The 16,623-nt window shown below is 34.0% G+C and overlaps 1 protein-coding gene across 2 annotated transcripts in view; it reads left to right on the forward strand.

Annotated features, from left to right (window-relative positions):
- COL19A1 (collagen type XIX alpha 1 chain) overlaps positions 1 to 16,623 on the forward strand; it is a 349,939-nt gene that overhangs the window by 183,280 nt on the left and 150,036 nt on the right. For both annotated transcript variants that reach the window (XM_045498677.1, XM_045498678.1), the window contains exon 16: positions 14,574 to 14,627. In XM_045498677.1, coding sequence (XP_045354633.1) covers positions 14,574 to 14,627 — 54 coding nt within the window. The remainder of the gene's footprint in view (positions 1 to 14,573; positions 14,628 to 16,623) is intronic.

Below are 16,623 nucleotides of genomic sequence, written 5' to 3' on the forward strand. Positions count from 1 at the left end.
ATTGTTATTATGCTAATAATCAGTGGCAAAATATCAATACATATACATATAAATATGAATTAATGTCAATAGGAATGAGGCCTTTATAAAGTAATTTCTTGGAAGTGTTCAAAGAGAATTTTTGTATAACTATGGTGTCTTTAAGGGCAGTTTTTTCTTCTTAAGAGAATTATTAACAATAAGCAGAATTGAAATATTTTCTTTTTTACTTCTAGTATAATCTCTATGATGATAGCAACATTTTCTATCTTATGCATGCCCAGAGACTGAAAGTGCAGAGTAGGTACTCAATAAAAATTTCTTCTTAGGAAGAAGAAATAGATATTTTTCACTGACAAACATATTGTCAAAATAAAATATCACCAAATCCTACAGTTAAAATGCCTATAGGAAAATATAAATTCACTCACTTGAACATTATAGTAAAGGGCAGATGACCTCCTTCCAACTAAAAGTAATTAATTTAGGGCAGATAGTCCCCTTATCTTGTATTATTTTTCAACAATGGCAATCCTGATGTCACTTACTGTCCCTGATTTATTTTTGTCAGTTTGAGAGACATGTTTATGGGCAATTTGAATTATCTCCCTAATTGAAGAATCTTACCTTCGGTTTAATATACTGCAGACATGAATAGAAGCTTTATATGTTTTAATTCATTATTAAAGTTTCTTTTGATAAATAAGTAAACACTGGGTGAAAGGCCAAGTGACTCAAGTCTCTCCTGAAATGTGCAACTTTTGATTTATTTTATTTTGGGCATGTCACTGACTAATATAGTAGTCAGTATAGACTAATAGTCAAAACAGAAGGTTTTAACGATTATTTCAAATTCTGAAATTCTATTATTTCACCTTTTAAATTTCCTAAGGAATTCTACTTCATTTAACTGCATATAATCTAATATCTATCTCTTTAATAACATTTTTAAAAATCCTGTCTTTTATCATATTATTTTAGGGGCGCCTGGGTGGCTCAGTCGGTTAAGCGTCCGACTTCGGCTCAGGTCATGATCTCACGGTCTGTGAGTTCGAGCCCCGCGTCGGGCTCTGTGCTGACAGCTCAGAGCCTGGAGCCTGCTTCAGATTCTGTGTCTCCCTCTCTCTCTCTGACCCTCCCCCATTCATGCTCTGTCTCTGTCTCAAAAGTAAATAAACATTAAAAAAATTATTTTAAAAGGATAGAGATTAAATGTAAAAAGTAGTTAAGTTAGACATATCTGCAATATAAAGAAAGGGTTTGACTTAACAGTGTCAAGAACTGTGGAAGGTATGAAATTATACCCTACTTGTAATAGTTTAGCCTGCCACAGTTTAATGGATCCTAGCAGAAAACTTGGGATACTGAGTCAAAGACAAAGGTATTGTTATTCATGGCAGCAGGCAGCACGAGCTTCATGATGCCCTTGCCACCAAACCTCAGGAATAATCCAGGTGCTGCACATACAATGGATTTGTGTCACAACTGAGAAACTCCAAGTTTAGGGAACCCAAATCTTTTTTAATAGACTACAAAAAAACAAACAAACAAACAAACAAGTGCTTTGTCCAAGAGGAAGACATTATCCTTAAAATTCTGAACAGTAAGCAAATATCCTTTGCTTTTCTGTATAAGCATCTTTAAAAAGATAATACAGAAGTACAAAAGAGCAATTAGTACCTCCCTCACAAGACATGCAGAAACATGAAAGACCCATGGAAAGACCCATTGTCTCCCAACAATATCCATTCCTCTTTTCTATACTGTCTTGGCTCCTGGCAAATTTTCCTTTGAATATGCCACTGCATCCACCACTCTTAATAACCTTACCAAAAGAGGCTGACACCAGAACTGTTCAATTTGTCTCATGTACCATTCAATGAGGGCTATTATTAATAGGTAGGACTCTAAGCATGTAGATGAGGCCAACCTAGAGCATTGATTTCAACCATGTACCCCTAGATCCTAGGCCCAACCAGCTGAACAATCCCATAAATCATCCAAATCTGCCTTAGAAAACCAGATGATTTGCTTCTTAAGTTTCTAAACTGATCTTTCCCCTTGACCTGAAGCATTAATCCAGTATATCAATAAGGAAATACACATTTTTAACAAAACTTACAGAAACCCATTTTTTATTTTATTTTATTTTTTTTTCAATATATGAAGTTTATTGTCAAATTGGTTTCCATACAACACCCAGTGCTCATCCCAAAAGGTGCCCTCCTCGATACCCATCAACCACCCTCCTCTCCCTCCCACCCCCCCATCAACCCTCAGTTTGTTCTCAGTTTTTAAGAGTCTCTTATGCTTTGGCTCTCTTCTACTCTAACCTCTTTTTTTTTTTCTTCCCCTCCCCCATGGGTTTCTGTTAACAAAAGTTACAGAAACCCCCTGCTCTATGTTAGTGTGCTACCATAAGGGTGCTGAGTGAGCAGTGTATTCAGTCAATTAGCTAAGAATCTAGCACCATAGCAAGATAACAAGAGCATATTAGGTGGCTGAGTCATGATTAAGTTTGAATTTTCTAGATTCCCTTTTAGCTAGGCTCGTGAGTGAAAAGATGGCTTAGAGCATAGAGCAGTTAGTACCTCACTCATAAGACAAGCAGAAATGCCAAATATTCATGGAGAATCATCTCCAACAATGTGCATTGCATCCCTTTTTAAACAAATCCAGCAAATCATTGCTCTTTTATTTACCACACTGCTAACAGTACTACTGCTTCATTCAGCCTCTGACCAATTCTAATCCTCAGATGCCTTCGGAGGCATTGCCATTCTTACTTCCCTTCAGCCTATGCCGTTGAGTTTTCATTCCATTTCTTATAGAATGCTATTCTGTTTTACAACCACTTCTTGGTTTCCCAACAAAATATATTCTAAAGTTTAATATCCTCATATATCAAAAATGTCAAGGGTGATCCTGTCATATCTTATAATTTGATAAGATGACCTGAAATCCCACTCATGGGCTAACATGATGCATATTTAAATAAATCTTATCCTCCAAATATTTCTTTGGAAGTGCAAGTAGAACATATTAAAAGCGGAATTGAATTTTGAGGTCAGATATATTTGAGTCCAAATCTCAGGTCCCCTACTTATTTGCAATGTTACCTTTAGGAAGTTTGTTTTCTCATCTATAAGAAGGAAAAATTCTTTTTGTAGAGTTGTTAGAATTAAATTCAATTACTTATGTGAAGACTCTAGTGGAATTCCTGACACAAGAGCAAGTACTCAATAAATGTCAGTTCTCCATTCTTTTCCTAATTTGTTGTTGTGAGTGTGTGGAGATCATCAAAAGATTTGTTGAAATGTTGATGAAGTGTTGCCCTAGGGCTTCTACCACCTGGTTCTGTGCAAATGTGAGAGTCTTTTTTATGTTGTTTGCTTTGTCCTTTTGTTCACCATTATTTCCTTGTTTGTTATAGCTTTATATTTGTACATTGGCTCTCAAATTATATTGATTTGTTCACATGATACACTACTCTTTTTTTAGTAACTCAGAGGTAACTTTCTGATTGCTCCATTTCACTGAAATATTAAGAAAACATTAATTGTAATTTACCTTCATGACAACTTTCTGGTGTTTGATTAGTAGTTTGAAAATTAAGGCATTTGTTCCTGGCTTTGAGAACATCACAGTTTTGTCATATGAAGAAAAAACATCATATTACAAACCCAGCAGATTGAAAAGTGACGTGGGAATAATATCCCGGGGGTGGGGGTCTATGTAATACATCATGACTAATCTTATTAATGAGACTTGCACTGAAATGAAGTTACACTGACACAGCCTTAACTTATTCAGTATATAAAATAGATATGATTATATAGGGTAAATGTTTGACCCCCGTTTCTAAAAGGTTGTGTTTAAAGAAATATTTGTATATAGATTGACTTGTTCATTGACCTGCAATATAATTTCCACAAAAATTGAGTTAACTTTTAGATATACTTAAGTCTCAGAATTTTAATATTTTCGAGGATGCCTTTTTTGTCAATATAAAAACTGTCAGCACACTTTGTCTCACTTAACATCCACAAAAAGCTAGTAAATAGACAATGCAGTTACTTTACCCATATAAAAAAAATTAGTAAATGTGGCCACACAAACAATTCCCATATTGAAATTCACATACATATATATGAATCCAGTTTTTAAAACTTGGGTAAGGATGTAAACAGAGTTTATATAAAAGAAAGAATAAAATGGCTCTTAAACATATAAAAATTTGGGGCGCCTGGGTGGCGCAGTCGGTTAAGCATCCGACTTCAGCCAGGTCACGATCTCGCGGTCCGTGAGTTCGAGCCCCGCGTCAGGCTCTGGGCTGATGGCTCAGAGCCTGGAGCCTGTTTCTGATTCTGTGTCTCCCTCTCTCTCTGCCCCTCCCCCGTTCATGCTCTGTCTCTCTCTGTCCCAAAAATAAATAAACGTTGAAATTAAAAAAAAAAAAAAACATATAAAAATTTATCTAAATTCACTCACAATAAGAGAAATATAAATCAAAATGCCCCTGAGATATTAGTTTTCCCTTACAATATTGGCAGTGGTCTCAATTTCTTTGTATGTATATCCAGAAGTGGGATATCTGGATCATATGTAGTTACATTTTCAATTTTTCTAGTAACCTCTATACTGTTTTTCATAGCCACTGCACCATTTTACATTCCCACTAACAGGGTACATGTGTTCCAGTTTTTCCACATCCTTGCCAACATTTATGTTTTTTTTAAAGTAACCATCCTAACAAGTGTGAAGTGATATTTCATTGTGATTTTAACTTTTATTTCCCTGATGATTACTGATGTTGAATATCTTTTCATACGCCTATAACAAATAGCCAAGATACAGAAACAAGCTAAATGTCAATTGATGGGTAAATGGACAAATATACGGTGTATATATATAATGAAATATTATTGAGCCTTTAAAAAAATGATATCCTGCCCTTTGCAACAACATGAAAGAACCTGAAGGATATTAGCTAAGTGAAACAAGCCAGTCACAGAAGGGCAAATAATGTATGATTCCACTCATTTGAGGTATCTAACATAGTGAGACTCAAACAAAGAGTAGAGTGATAGTTGCCAGGAGCTGGGGGGAGAAATTACAGAGCTGTTGTTCAGTGCATGTAAAGTTTCAGATACACAAAATTAATAAGTTCTAGAGATCCACTGTACAATATTGTGCCTATAGTTAATACTGTATTATGCACTTAAAAATTGTTAAGAGAATAGACCTCAAGTTAAATATTCTTACCAGCTCAGAGCCTGGAGCCTGCTTCAGATTCTGTGTCTCCTCTCCCTCTGCCCCTCCCCTGCTTGTGCTCTTTCTCTCTCTCTAAAATAAATCTCTCTATAAATAAACATTTATAAATAAATAAATAAATAAATAAATAAATAAATAATAAATAAATATTCTCGCCACAATAAAAAGATTGGCAAAGGTCAAAAAGTTTGATAGTACAGTATGTGGGCAAAAATGTGGAAAAACACGTATACATTGTGAGGGAAATGTATGTGGATACAGTTTCTTGGAGGACAATTTGATGTTGTTTATCAACTATTCAAATTTTAACTACAGATAGTCTCATTAATTTATGAAATTAATGTGTGTACAAGGCTATTTTTTCAGCATTGCTTGAAATAGTAAAATAATGAAACAATCTAGATGCCTAACCACAAGTGATTTGTTAATCAAGTTATAGTATCACTTTTATTTAAAAAATATAAAATTTTCACAATTTTATGACTATGTACACATCAGTATTTGTAGAGCCACATAGTGTACTTTTCTTTTATTGAATAGTTTTGTTGTGGTTTGTTTTGTTTTGTTTTCTGGTGTTTCTAATTATCTCTCTGTTTGCCCTGTAACTATCCTCCATGTTTTTATTTTTTTCTTTAATGTTTATCTTTTTATATTAGAGAGAGAAAGAGAGACAGTGCATGAGTGGGGAAGGGGCAGAAATAGATGGAGACAGAATCTGAAACAGGTTCTAGGCTCCGAGCTGTCAACACAGAGCCCGATACAGGGCTTGAACTCACAATCCCTGAGATCATAACCTGAACCCAAGTTGGATGCTTAACCAACTGAGTCACCCTGGCACCCTTATCCTCCATAGTTTTCAAATTCTGTCACTGAGTCTTTTATTTGGAAGAGTCCCATTAAGACCTTTTACTCCATTCTTGGCCACTAGCTTTCCATGAAAACTACAAAATTCTCATTCTGTGATTCCTTTTGTTTTTTTGTTTTTTTTTTCTGGATTGATTCCAAATTTTCTTTACCATCATCTCCTTTCTTGGTTTTACTCTTTAATTTATGTGAATGCATCTTCAAGTGAATTATTAAGAAAATATAAAAAGGGAGGTAAGTTTTCTGAGATTTCACATGTCTAAAATTTTTTTATTCTACTTGCACACTTGATTGCTAGTTTATCTTGGTATTGAATTCTAGGTTGGAAATTATTTCCATCAGAATTATAAAGGTTTCACTTATTGTCTGATTAAAAATACAATGCATTATGAATTCTTCTTCTTCCTGGTTTCCTAAGAAGAGGTAAAGCAGGAGTACTGATATCTGATTAATACACCATTCTTCTCCTGAAACTCTTCATGCAAGGAAACAGAAGGGAAGGACATGTTTTCAATTCTCTTTCTGGTTGGGCAGAAACAACCTCTATCTGCTCCTTCCTCTGTGCCATGTGATACATGGTTAAACTTTGTGATCTATGAGGATATCTCTTGATGTATGATGATGAGGTACTTGACACTTTTCCATTAATGGAGCCTAGCTTCCAGACTATTGTCTTATATGAGCTCTTAGTTATCAAAAGTTGAACATCGACTCTTCCATTGTCTTTACACTTACACTATTATGATCTTAATCATCCTGAGGGAAATGGATGCTCTTGGCAGAAAGGAGGAAGGCCAGTGGAAAGAAGTTAAACAGAGAAGTCGTCAATGTATGTTAGTAATATGTTTCTAAAATTTCTTTCTACACTATAGAGCATTTTCCCCCTCTTAAAAGTTTGGTGTCTACCACCTTAATCGGTTGTCACTTACATAGTCTGATACTGTATTAACCATCTTCACAGTTATCTGCATTAAATTCCTAGGTCTTTCATGTGGTGTGTAAATATCTCTATATTGATTTATGTTTTAATCCCAAAATTACTAGATTAAATTTCCTTCAGTCTTGTCACTTATGTTGCATCGCCCAAATGCAAAAGCTATTCATGATATTAAATTTGGTACTATGTTTGTATGATGTTGTCCATTCCCAGAAGTTACTGGAAGACACTTAAAAACAACCTATGTATAGATTTTTCCTTTTTCTGCAGGGAAACCATGTCTCCCATGTGGCCAGTGAACTATGACAAAGCCAGTCCAAAAATACAGATTGTTATTATGATCAGATTCATCATTAACACTGAATCAATCATATTCTCGCTCACATAAATCATTAAGACAGATGATACAAATGGATTTGACAGACCATCAGCCTACTTGTCAACATAACCTTGAGATAACTGAAATCAAACCATTTCATTATTGGGTTAGGTCTGAAATAAAGCAAATTTACATAAAGTTTTTCATAGTCAAGTAATCTAAAAATATGAAATTAACAAAATATGAAAATATTTGTGACAAGTCAATTAAGGCAAGAATAATTACCAAATATGAAACTATTATTTTATTTTTTTTAAGTTTATTTACTTATTTTGAGAGAGAGCAAGTGAGCGAGCAAGGGAGGGGCAGAGAGAGAGGGAGAGGAGAATTCCAAGCAGGCTCCTTGCTGTCAGTGTGAAGCCTGAGGTGGGCCTCAATCCCACAAACCGCAAGGTCATAACCTGAGCCAAAATCAAATGCTTAACTGACTGAGCCACCCAGATGCCCTGAAACTACATTGTTTTAAATGACATAAGCATTTTAAATAATTTGATTGGTTCTATTTCTTATTAATTAATGGTTTGTATAGATACTTTAATCTCTTCAGTTCATGTTGGTTTTTTTTCAAAAAGTACTTAATCCTCATCAATATGAGATAAATTAATAGAATTTATATTTCTTTCTCTAATGAAGGGCAACTCCTCCAAATAGAAGTAGAACATCTATTTTGCAAGTTTACCACATAAGAATTAAAAATAACTTGGATTATTTTGGTATCAAGTGGCATTTGTGTATGAAGAATATAAATTTTTAATTTGAATTTCGGTAGCTATGGTAATTAATATTCTCACCTCAGCAGAAGTACCAAGAGAAGTGTAAACAATCAGAATCTTTTCAGTCATTCAGCCATTCAGTGCCTACTAAATGCTGTGCGAGATAATATTCAAAGTGGAAAGGAACTGAGGATATATACAACTTACAAAGTAGAATATCTCATAATAGGGGCAAAAATCATTGTTAGAGGAAAGTTTATGGGTAGTACAGATGTCCCACAGCATTCCAGATTCACAGACTATAAATTCTGTTATTTGATTTATATTTCTAGTGTTCATGGCTGAATCAAGTTACTAAAAACCTGCTATTTCAGAATCTACATATAAAAAGAGAGTGAGGGGCACCTGGGTGGCTCAGTCGGTTGAGCGTCCGACTTTGGCTCAGGTCATAATGTCACAGTCCATGAGTTCAAGCCCTGCTTCAGGCTCTGTGCTGACAGCTGAGAGCCTGGAGCCTCCTTCGGATTCTGTATCTCTCCCTCTCTTTGCCCCTCCCCTGTCTCTGTCTTTCTTTCAAAAATAAACATTAAAAAAAAATAGATGTGATTTTTGGGGCACCTAGATGGCCCAGTTGGTTGAGTGTCAAACTCAATTTTTGGCTCAGATCTTGATTTTGGTTCACACTTCATGAGATCAAGCCCTGTGTCAGGCTCTGCACTGACAGCATGGAGCTTGCTTGGAATTCTCTCTCTCTGCCCCTTCCCTGCTCTCTCTCTCTCTCTCTCTGTCAAAATAAATATTTAAAAAAAAATAAAAAGAGATGTGATTTCTCAGTTCAGAAAACATAGAAAAAGATTACTATTAAAATTTATCTCTGTAACCACATGGAGCAATCATAATTAATTGGCCTCATGTCCAAAATGCTGGCAAGGCTTTCCAATGAAATTGTTAAATTTTGAAAGCACTACAAATAACCTCTTTTTTAAATTGTTTAAGATAAGATAAAACTGTCCATCCAAGTATGGAACCTGTTTACTATAACTGATAATGATGGAAACATTCCTGTCCATACAAATATTTTATAGTTTTTTTTTCTAGTGACAGCTCTTCTTATTCTTCTCTTGTCAGTATTATTGGAAAGGTTTGTCAGTGCATTTTTTTTTAGTGTATGAAAGAAATTCTATTTTTTTTTTATTTCAAAGACATTTGTTTCCTAGTGTGTACTGACAACTGCTTATGATAAAATGTTAGGGTTTTTATATATAACATAAAATACCTTTTCTGAATACCTACATGCCCTAAGGGAAATTCTTTCTTGTGTCATGACAATTTATGAAATGATGTAAAACTGGTCACTCCTTTAATTTATTAACATAAACATTCTTGAATTCCACTTCTCAGAACTAATATGAGAAAACCATTTCCCATGACTGGACTATATGTCTGTTACATTTACACTAATTTGCTTTTTGTTTTTTTGTTCTTATGTCTCCAGCTTATAAAATTTGTTCCCATTGTTCTCATATTAAAGGCATGAAATTTTCTATAAAGACGGATAAACTCTGTTTTCCATTTTAATTTTGTACACTCTATTTGAAAGACAGAAAATGCTCTCATGGTATTTTAAGAATCTATGAAGATTCTGCTTAATCTTATGTTTCAAGTCTATGAAGCATATCCTAAAGCAATAATCATAACAGTTAAAATACACTTACTTGCATAACATTTTTGTTGAAATACATTTTAGGTATCATATATTCTGCAACATCCCTGGCAAGGGAGTGCAAATAATACTTCAAAATGAAACTTCCTTTTTTTACTTCAGCTTCTTTCTTTGATTAAGAAGTTATGAATATATCTTGCCTCCTACACAAATGAAAATGTGTTTAAATGCAATTAATCTACCCTATTAACTCTACTAAACATTTACTGTATTTGTTAAACACTTCAAAATTCTGTTCTGAACCAGTTAATTCTAAGTAATTTCTCAGTTAAATATTTACATGGGCTTCCATAATGATAAGCTCTAGACTGTCTTAAATAGCAGATTGTCCAGAGAGAGCTATGTGAAATGTAACACACTATAATAGCTGTCCACTGGAACTTAAAATGATTTAGCTAGTTTGGACTATTTTTTACATAGTTTTAGTCTAGCTAAAAGAGGCAACAGCCTTATGAATTCCTTTCCCTGTCAACATTTTTAATGTCCAGGAATCCACTTAAAAAAAAAACAAAGGAATTGGGCGCCTGGATGGCTTAGTCGGTTAAGTGTCCAACATCGGCTCAGGTCCTGATCTCAGGGTCAGGTTTGTGTGTTCGAGCCCCACATTGGGCTCTGTGCTGACACCTCGGAACCTGGAGCCTGCTTCAGATCCTGTGTCTCATTCTCTCTCTGCCCCTTCCCTGCTTGTGCTCTCTCTCTGCCTCTCAAAAATAAATAAATTAAAAAAAAATAAAAGGAATGAATGCCTATGTAGACATATGCAGATATTTACATCATGAATATCCTAAATACATTCTTATACTTCTCTTTCAGAGAAGAAGCAAATCTTTATGTTCGTGAAAAATTAGGAATAATCCAGTTTACGGTTATTTTCAGAGCAGACTAAGATGAAAAAAGCATAAAAAATAAATAGGCATTACTCTTCAGCAAATAAAATCAAAGAAGAAAACAATGCACAGATTATACAAATATGCCATGTACACAAAGATACATAAAATAATGATTCTCTAATTTAAAAGTGGTTTAAATTACAAAATATCAAATAGTGGTTGAAGATTTAAATAAGTTCCATAATGGAGATGATACAAGAAGAGGTAAATAATTAATTCTTACATGAATTGTAAGGCCATTTTACTCTTAGACATCAGATCATTGAATTACTTTAGATGAGAAATACAGACAAGATAGAAAGTTATCCAATGTATTTAAGTTCAAGTTTTGAAAATAATTGTGATTAGATATCAACCAGAAATCTGATTCCTATCACCACCACCCAGTATTCCATCCTGGTGTTTTCTTCCTGATGGTGCAATTTACAAAGTATATATTGAGTCTCTTCTATAAGTGTGGTAGAGGATAGAAAACAAATGATGCTCTGTCCTCTAGGACTCATAGTCAAATAAGAGTAAGTAAAGTACACACATAATGGCATTTACAAGGCCAGAGAAAGAAAGAATTGGGCAAAAGGTCTGAGACAAATGGTGAGCTCCACCCAAGTTTAAGTAGGCTGGAGCTTAGATATATCTATAATTTTCAATAGTAAGTGATCAGCAAATTCACTGTTTGAATTTACTAAACGAACGAAGTAGTAAACTGGATAATTGCAAATAGTGAATCATCCCCAAATTTTAATTTCTTATTTGGGGAAGAAATATAATTTTTTTATACTTGATTGACCTATGTTTTACTAATGACAATACTGATATTATTTTTCTTCATTAATGTCAACTACTTTCAATAAAGACAGCCCCCACATATTCTGAACATTAATGTAATGTGGCTAGGATTAAAAATTGGTCATGGATAATCCAAATAGTGAATAATCCATTGGAGATTAAAAATAATTCCCTAACTTTTCATCAAAAATCTATCTGGGTTCTAGACTTAGCAAATATAGGGTGGGGGTGGGGCATGGGATTCAGAATCATGAACATTCAGGAGGCATACTAGTGAGCTTATGTGTGTGAGTGTACCATTTGGACTTTGCACAGAAAAGGGTCTCATAAATATTTTTGAATCCATTCCAAATCAAGTTTAATATTTTTGCATTTTTGTAGGCTTTTGTTATACAATTTCTCCAACTAGTAAAGGGAATGCAATTTTGATTATATGTAGTTCAGACTTAATTGTACTCCCTTGATGAATATTTGGTGTGAGTATGTTTTAGTATCTCATGTTGAAAAACACTGAAAGAGCTGTCAACATTTGTATAGATATCAAAAATGTTGTATATAAGTTTGACTATTCATGAAATTATAATAGTTTCCTAAGGGTAAAAGCAAGGAGTATAATCTAAAGCCAAGATTGTGTCGTTCTTATAAAAAAATGACACAACTCCCTGTAATTACATTGTAATTAATACTTGGTATATTTGGATTTCAGAAGTTGTTTTGCTTATGCACATTATAATTTGCCATCCTTAAGTTGGCCTAATTAGCCAGCTTTCCTCTGTTATATATCTTTTGGCAGGTATTTTTTGTAAAAAATCGAACAGAACTGATCACTTTTTTCATTCCTTGTTTTTTATTCCTCCCTAAATCAATAAAACATAGGCTTTATATGTCCCTATGATATTAAATTGTTCCAAGAATAAATAAAAGAAATGAAAGTAATAAATACATACTTTTTACTAGTGTTTTGTTTGGAAGGAATCAGAAAGATTTGAGGAAACACTGAGGATTTGTGATACATGCAGAATTTTTTGTATTAATGCTTTTTGAAAATGAGTTACAGTAATTTATATTAAATACTGACAACTTTAATCAAATGAAAGCTATCTGAATGAAAAATTACAATATGTTTATAACTTTTTTATTTCAAATAAAATTAGATGGTGAAATTATGCACACTATGACATTCATTAAAACTTAATTTTCTTCTGTAAAAAAATGAATATACATATAATAAGTAATTATAGGTCATCACAAGCACATCTGATATTTTAGTTTAAAATTAACCACAGCTTTTAAAGAAAAAAGGTCATAATGTACAAATGTATCATGATTTTTTTTTAAATTAGGTAACAAATCGGTTTCTTCTGGAATGGTGGTAAATTCAGATTTGTTTGAATATGAATTATTAGATTTCCCATTTATTCCAAACCATTTAAGCATTAAATGTATGATAGGTTAATCATTAATATTTATAAAACCCTTTGAAAATTGTTGGATTTACCCCAAAACTTATTAAAGTAAATTGATTTCCCACTATAAATTTTTTCATTCAGACATTAATAGGCACATAGTATTGAATAAGACACAGATTCTACTTGTTATCTTTAAAGCTTGGTGAATTCATTACCTGAGCAATCATTTAAATGAACTTATGATAAGGAGTTTAAAGGACAAGTATAAGGCACTTTAGGACTGATGAACCAAGACATTCATCCCTTCCTGTGGAAAGTCAGGGAAGGTCAGGTGTTCTCTTAAGATCAGTTTGGCTGTGATGTGGAGGTTGGGGAGGTTGGTGTCTGGTTCAACTGAGAAGTTCTTACAGATGAGCAAGCAAGAAGTAATCATTGGAGCTGTTGTGATGTAAAGAAATAGATGGTTCCAAATATACTTTGGAGATGCACCAACCAGACTTGGTAATTGGATATGAAAGAGAGATTTGAGAGAGGAAAGTGTGGAGGTTGAGCTCTAGATTTTTGGCATGAGCACTAGCAGAGTGTTGTGTGGATTTACTGAGTTGGGGAATGCTGGAAGAGAATCCAGTTTGGGAGAGAGGGTCCTAAGTTCAGCGTCTGATGTGCTGTTTCAGATGCCTGTGAGATATTAGAGTGAGTATCAAAAACAGGCAGTTGGATATGTGAATATGCAGCTCAGAAAATAACCTAGATTATAAACCTTGGAGTCACTGGCCTAGAATATTCAAAGCCCTCAGTACATGAGATCATGGGGAGGTAATGAGCACTGAGAAGAAAATAAGCCTAAACTCTCATGTTTAAAAGATGGAATAGGGAAGAAGGAAGCATCAGGAGAGCTAAGAAGAAACTTTAAAAGAGGCAATAATTACTGACAATTTTAAAAAATAGCCATATGATCATTTTGAGTTTCATGTTGAGTAAGAATTCTCGTATAAAAGTAACTGACAATCAGGAGACTTAATCTGCAGATTAACAGCACCTGGGATTTCCTGGGCCTTTTTTTATAACCTGAAAAAAAGATTACTTTTCTGCCTCTTGATAAGCTGTGAGAAAGTGTTAAATAATGTCTGTGATACTAAAAATTAAATGCTATGAAGAGACATATGTTGAAGCCAACATCATAACCATGTGTTTTCTCAGAGGATACTTACAGAGCTACTCTCAACGAAAAGTGTGGCTGTATTTATAGAGTTCAAATATAGAAAGAGACTTTTTTTCCCTGCTTGAAAATATTGTTACTACTTATTTATGGTAGTTCGGTGAAACATAGTTCTGACCATATGGGAGTCTTTATTTATTGAAGTGAACACTGGTCTCACACCTGATTTGGAATCGCCTTTTTTTTTTTCTTTTCTGAAGTTAACTCCAAAGATAAGCCAGTCACCGAAGAACTTACCATTTTTAATATATTACAGAGTCTAACTTTGGAAAAACTCAAATCATTTAAAAAGATTTGCTTAATCAATAAAGTAGGTATTAATTTTCACAGCATGCTTTGTGAGGCAACTGTACTTGAAACCGTCTATTAACATGTGTTCTTCACCCCCACCCCACACCAGGGTTCCCTGGGGATACAAGGCCCACAAGGTCCACCTGGAAAAGAAGGTCAGAGGGTAAGTAAACTTGGAACAACTGGCAGCCATTACTGTCTCAGGGCTCACTTATTTCCGAACATTAATAAAAATAAACCCAAAATATAGCAAGCAGGTGGGCCTAAGAAGAGTATTAACTATCCAAAGGCTGAAATTTGAGATTTTGACAGAGCCTTTACAATCCAGAAAGTTCTATATATTTTTAAGATTGGCAGCACAAATGTAGAGACATAGTTTAGGTGAAATGAATTAACCGTAATTTGATCTAGGACACGTTGGTCATACTTTGGAGTTTTGAGTTAAGCTGATGTTTGCAGAGTTAAGTTGATGAGTATCTTTGTGGAGTTCCAGCCTGTTCATGAATTCTGTGAGGATTGTGGACATTAACTACAGTCTTTAGCCGAATTAAATTATTGACATTAGTGATGCATTGTAATTCTTCTTTCATTACTGTTTACTGCCTTTGAGATAAAATGTGTAGTAAGTGAAAAAATTGTACTTGAAATAGTTAGTCTTATCTTCCTCCAGTAAAGGGACCCCCTGCAGTGATAATGGGTCAGGCTCAGTTGAATATTTTCAGCAGTGGGATACCCCATTCTTATGGCTTATTGTTATTACCATTTTCAAATCATTTTAAAGTCTCAAAACATTTTATGTGTGCTTGCTCATACAATTATTATTATTAACTTTGTTACCTTATTTATGAGGACTGTATGACTCAGAGAGTTTAGGTGACTTGCCTAAAGTCAAAGAGCTAATAAAAAGTAAAACCAGGACTGGATTTGGGGGCTTTTGATTCTAAATCCCATGTTCTCTTTTACTGTCCCAGCATATTAACCCCAAATCTCTTTTAGTCATTTTTTATTTGTTATTTCCAGTCTGCCCTCTGGCAAATAAGTCATTTGCCTCAAGTATTAGAGTCCTTCAAATATTTGGGAACCAGTGGTATATTTTACCAAGGTTTAGCTTTTATCAGGTCAATAAAATCCCATTTCTCTTAACTCTTTCTTTTATGTGGATTCCTAACTCCTAACACACTGATAATAATTCCCAGAAAATACTCATGGACTTTCTGGATATATCAGGAATGGGACTGAACTTGTGTGGTCTTATTTAGGGCAGAGCAAAATGTGGCAAGTATGCCCGGTACTATTGACCATATACTTCTAAGATTGAGACGATGCTTCTGTGTATTTTTTAAAACTAACTCCTTCTACTAGAGTGGCTTTGTTCCTTTGTTTTTGTTTTTTATATTTTTTGGTGGGACAATTAAGATTTGATTTGGGAAAAAATCAAAATTAAAAAATTCTGTGTCTAGATTTTATGCCCAATGGCTAGTTTAGTAAACACAAAAAGGCTTATTAGTAAATTTTGATGGCTAAGAAAATAAAAGGAAAACTTTTGTGAGTAATGGCTAAGATTTATGGGTTACCTATAATGTGCTAAATGCTTCATCGTATTATTTCATTATTTATTTCTCACAATAGCTCTAGGAAGTATAAAATACTATCATCCTTATAGAGAAACTAAGGTTTTAAACAACTCAGATAGGATACATGGCTAATAAGTGGAATTATGCTGATATTTAAAAATTATTTATAAAGTAGCATACTTGAGTTCTACTCCCAACACCTGTATATACAATTATAGTTTCCCCTTTGGATCTCCAGCCCCTCTCTATTCAGGAGTTCATTAATCCACCTGATGAAAGTTTTAAGTAGTCCTAGGGAGAAAAATAAAAAATTATTTCTCTAGATCTGGGCTTTTGAGTCTGCCTTAAGTGTTTAAAACCACTGGGAGCAGAGGGCTAAATGAAATGACCTTGTGAAGTTAATTTTTAAGCTTCTTTTTCTGTTTTCTCACATAATGGCCAAGATGTCTAATTGCATCTAGGACCATGTTTCTGAGTTATTTTCTATGTTCAGTATCCAGGGGACATTTTCCTTCTAACCTCTCTCCTTTCTTGGAAACTGAGTGATAAATTATACCCCCCTAGTTAATATCCAGAATATATAGG

The sequence above is a fragment of the Leopardus geoffroyi genome, chromosome B2, assembly GCF_018350155.1.
Source record: "Leopardus geoffroyi isolate Oge1 chromosome B2, O.geoffroyi_Oge1_pat1.0, whole genome shotgun sequence".
Lineage (NCBI taxonomy): Eukaryota > Metazoa > Chordata > Mammalia > Carnivora > Felidae > Leopardus > Leopardus geoffroyi.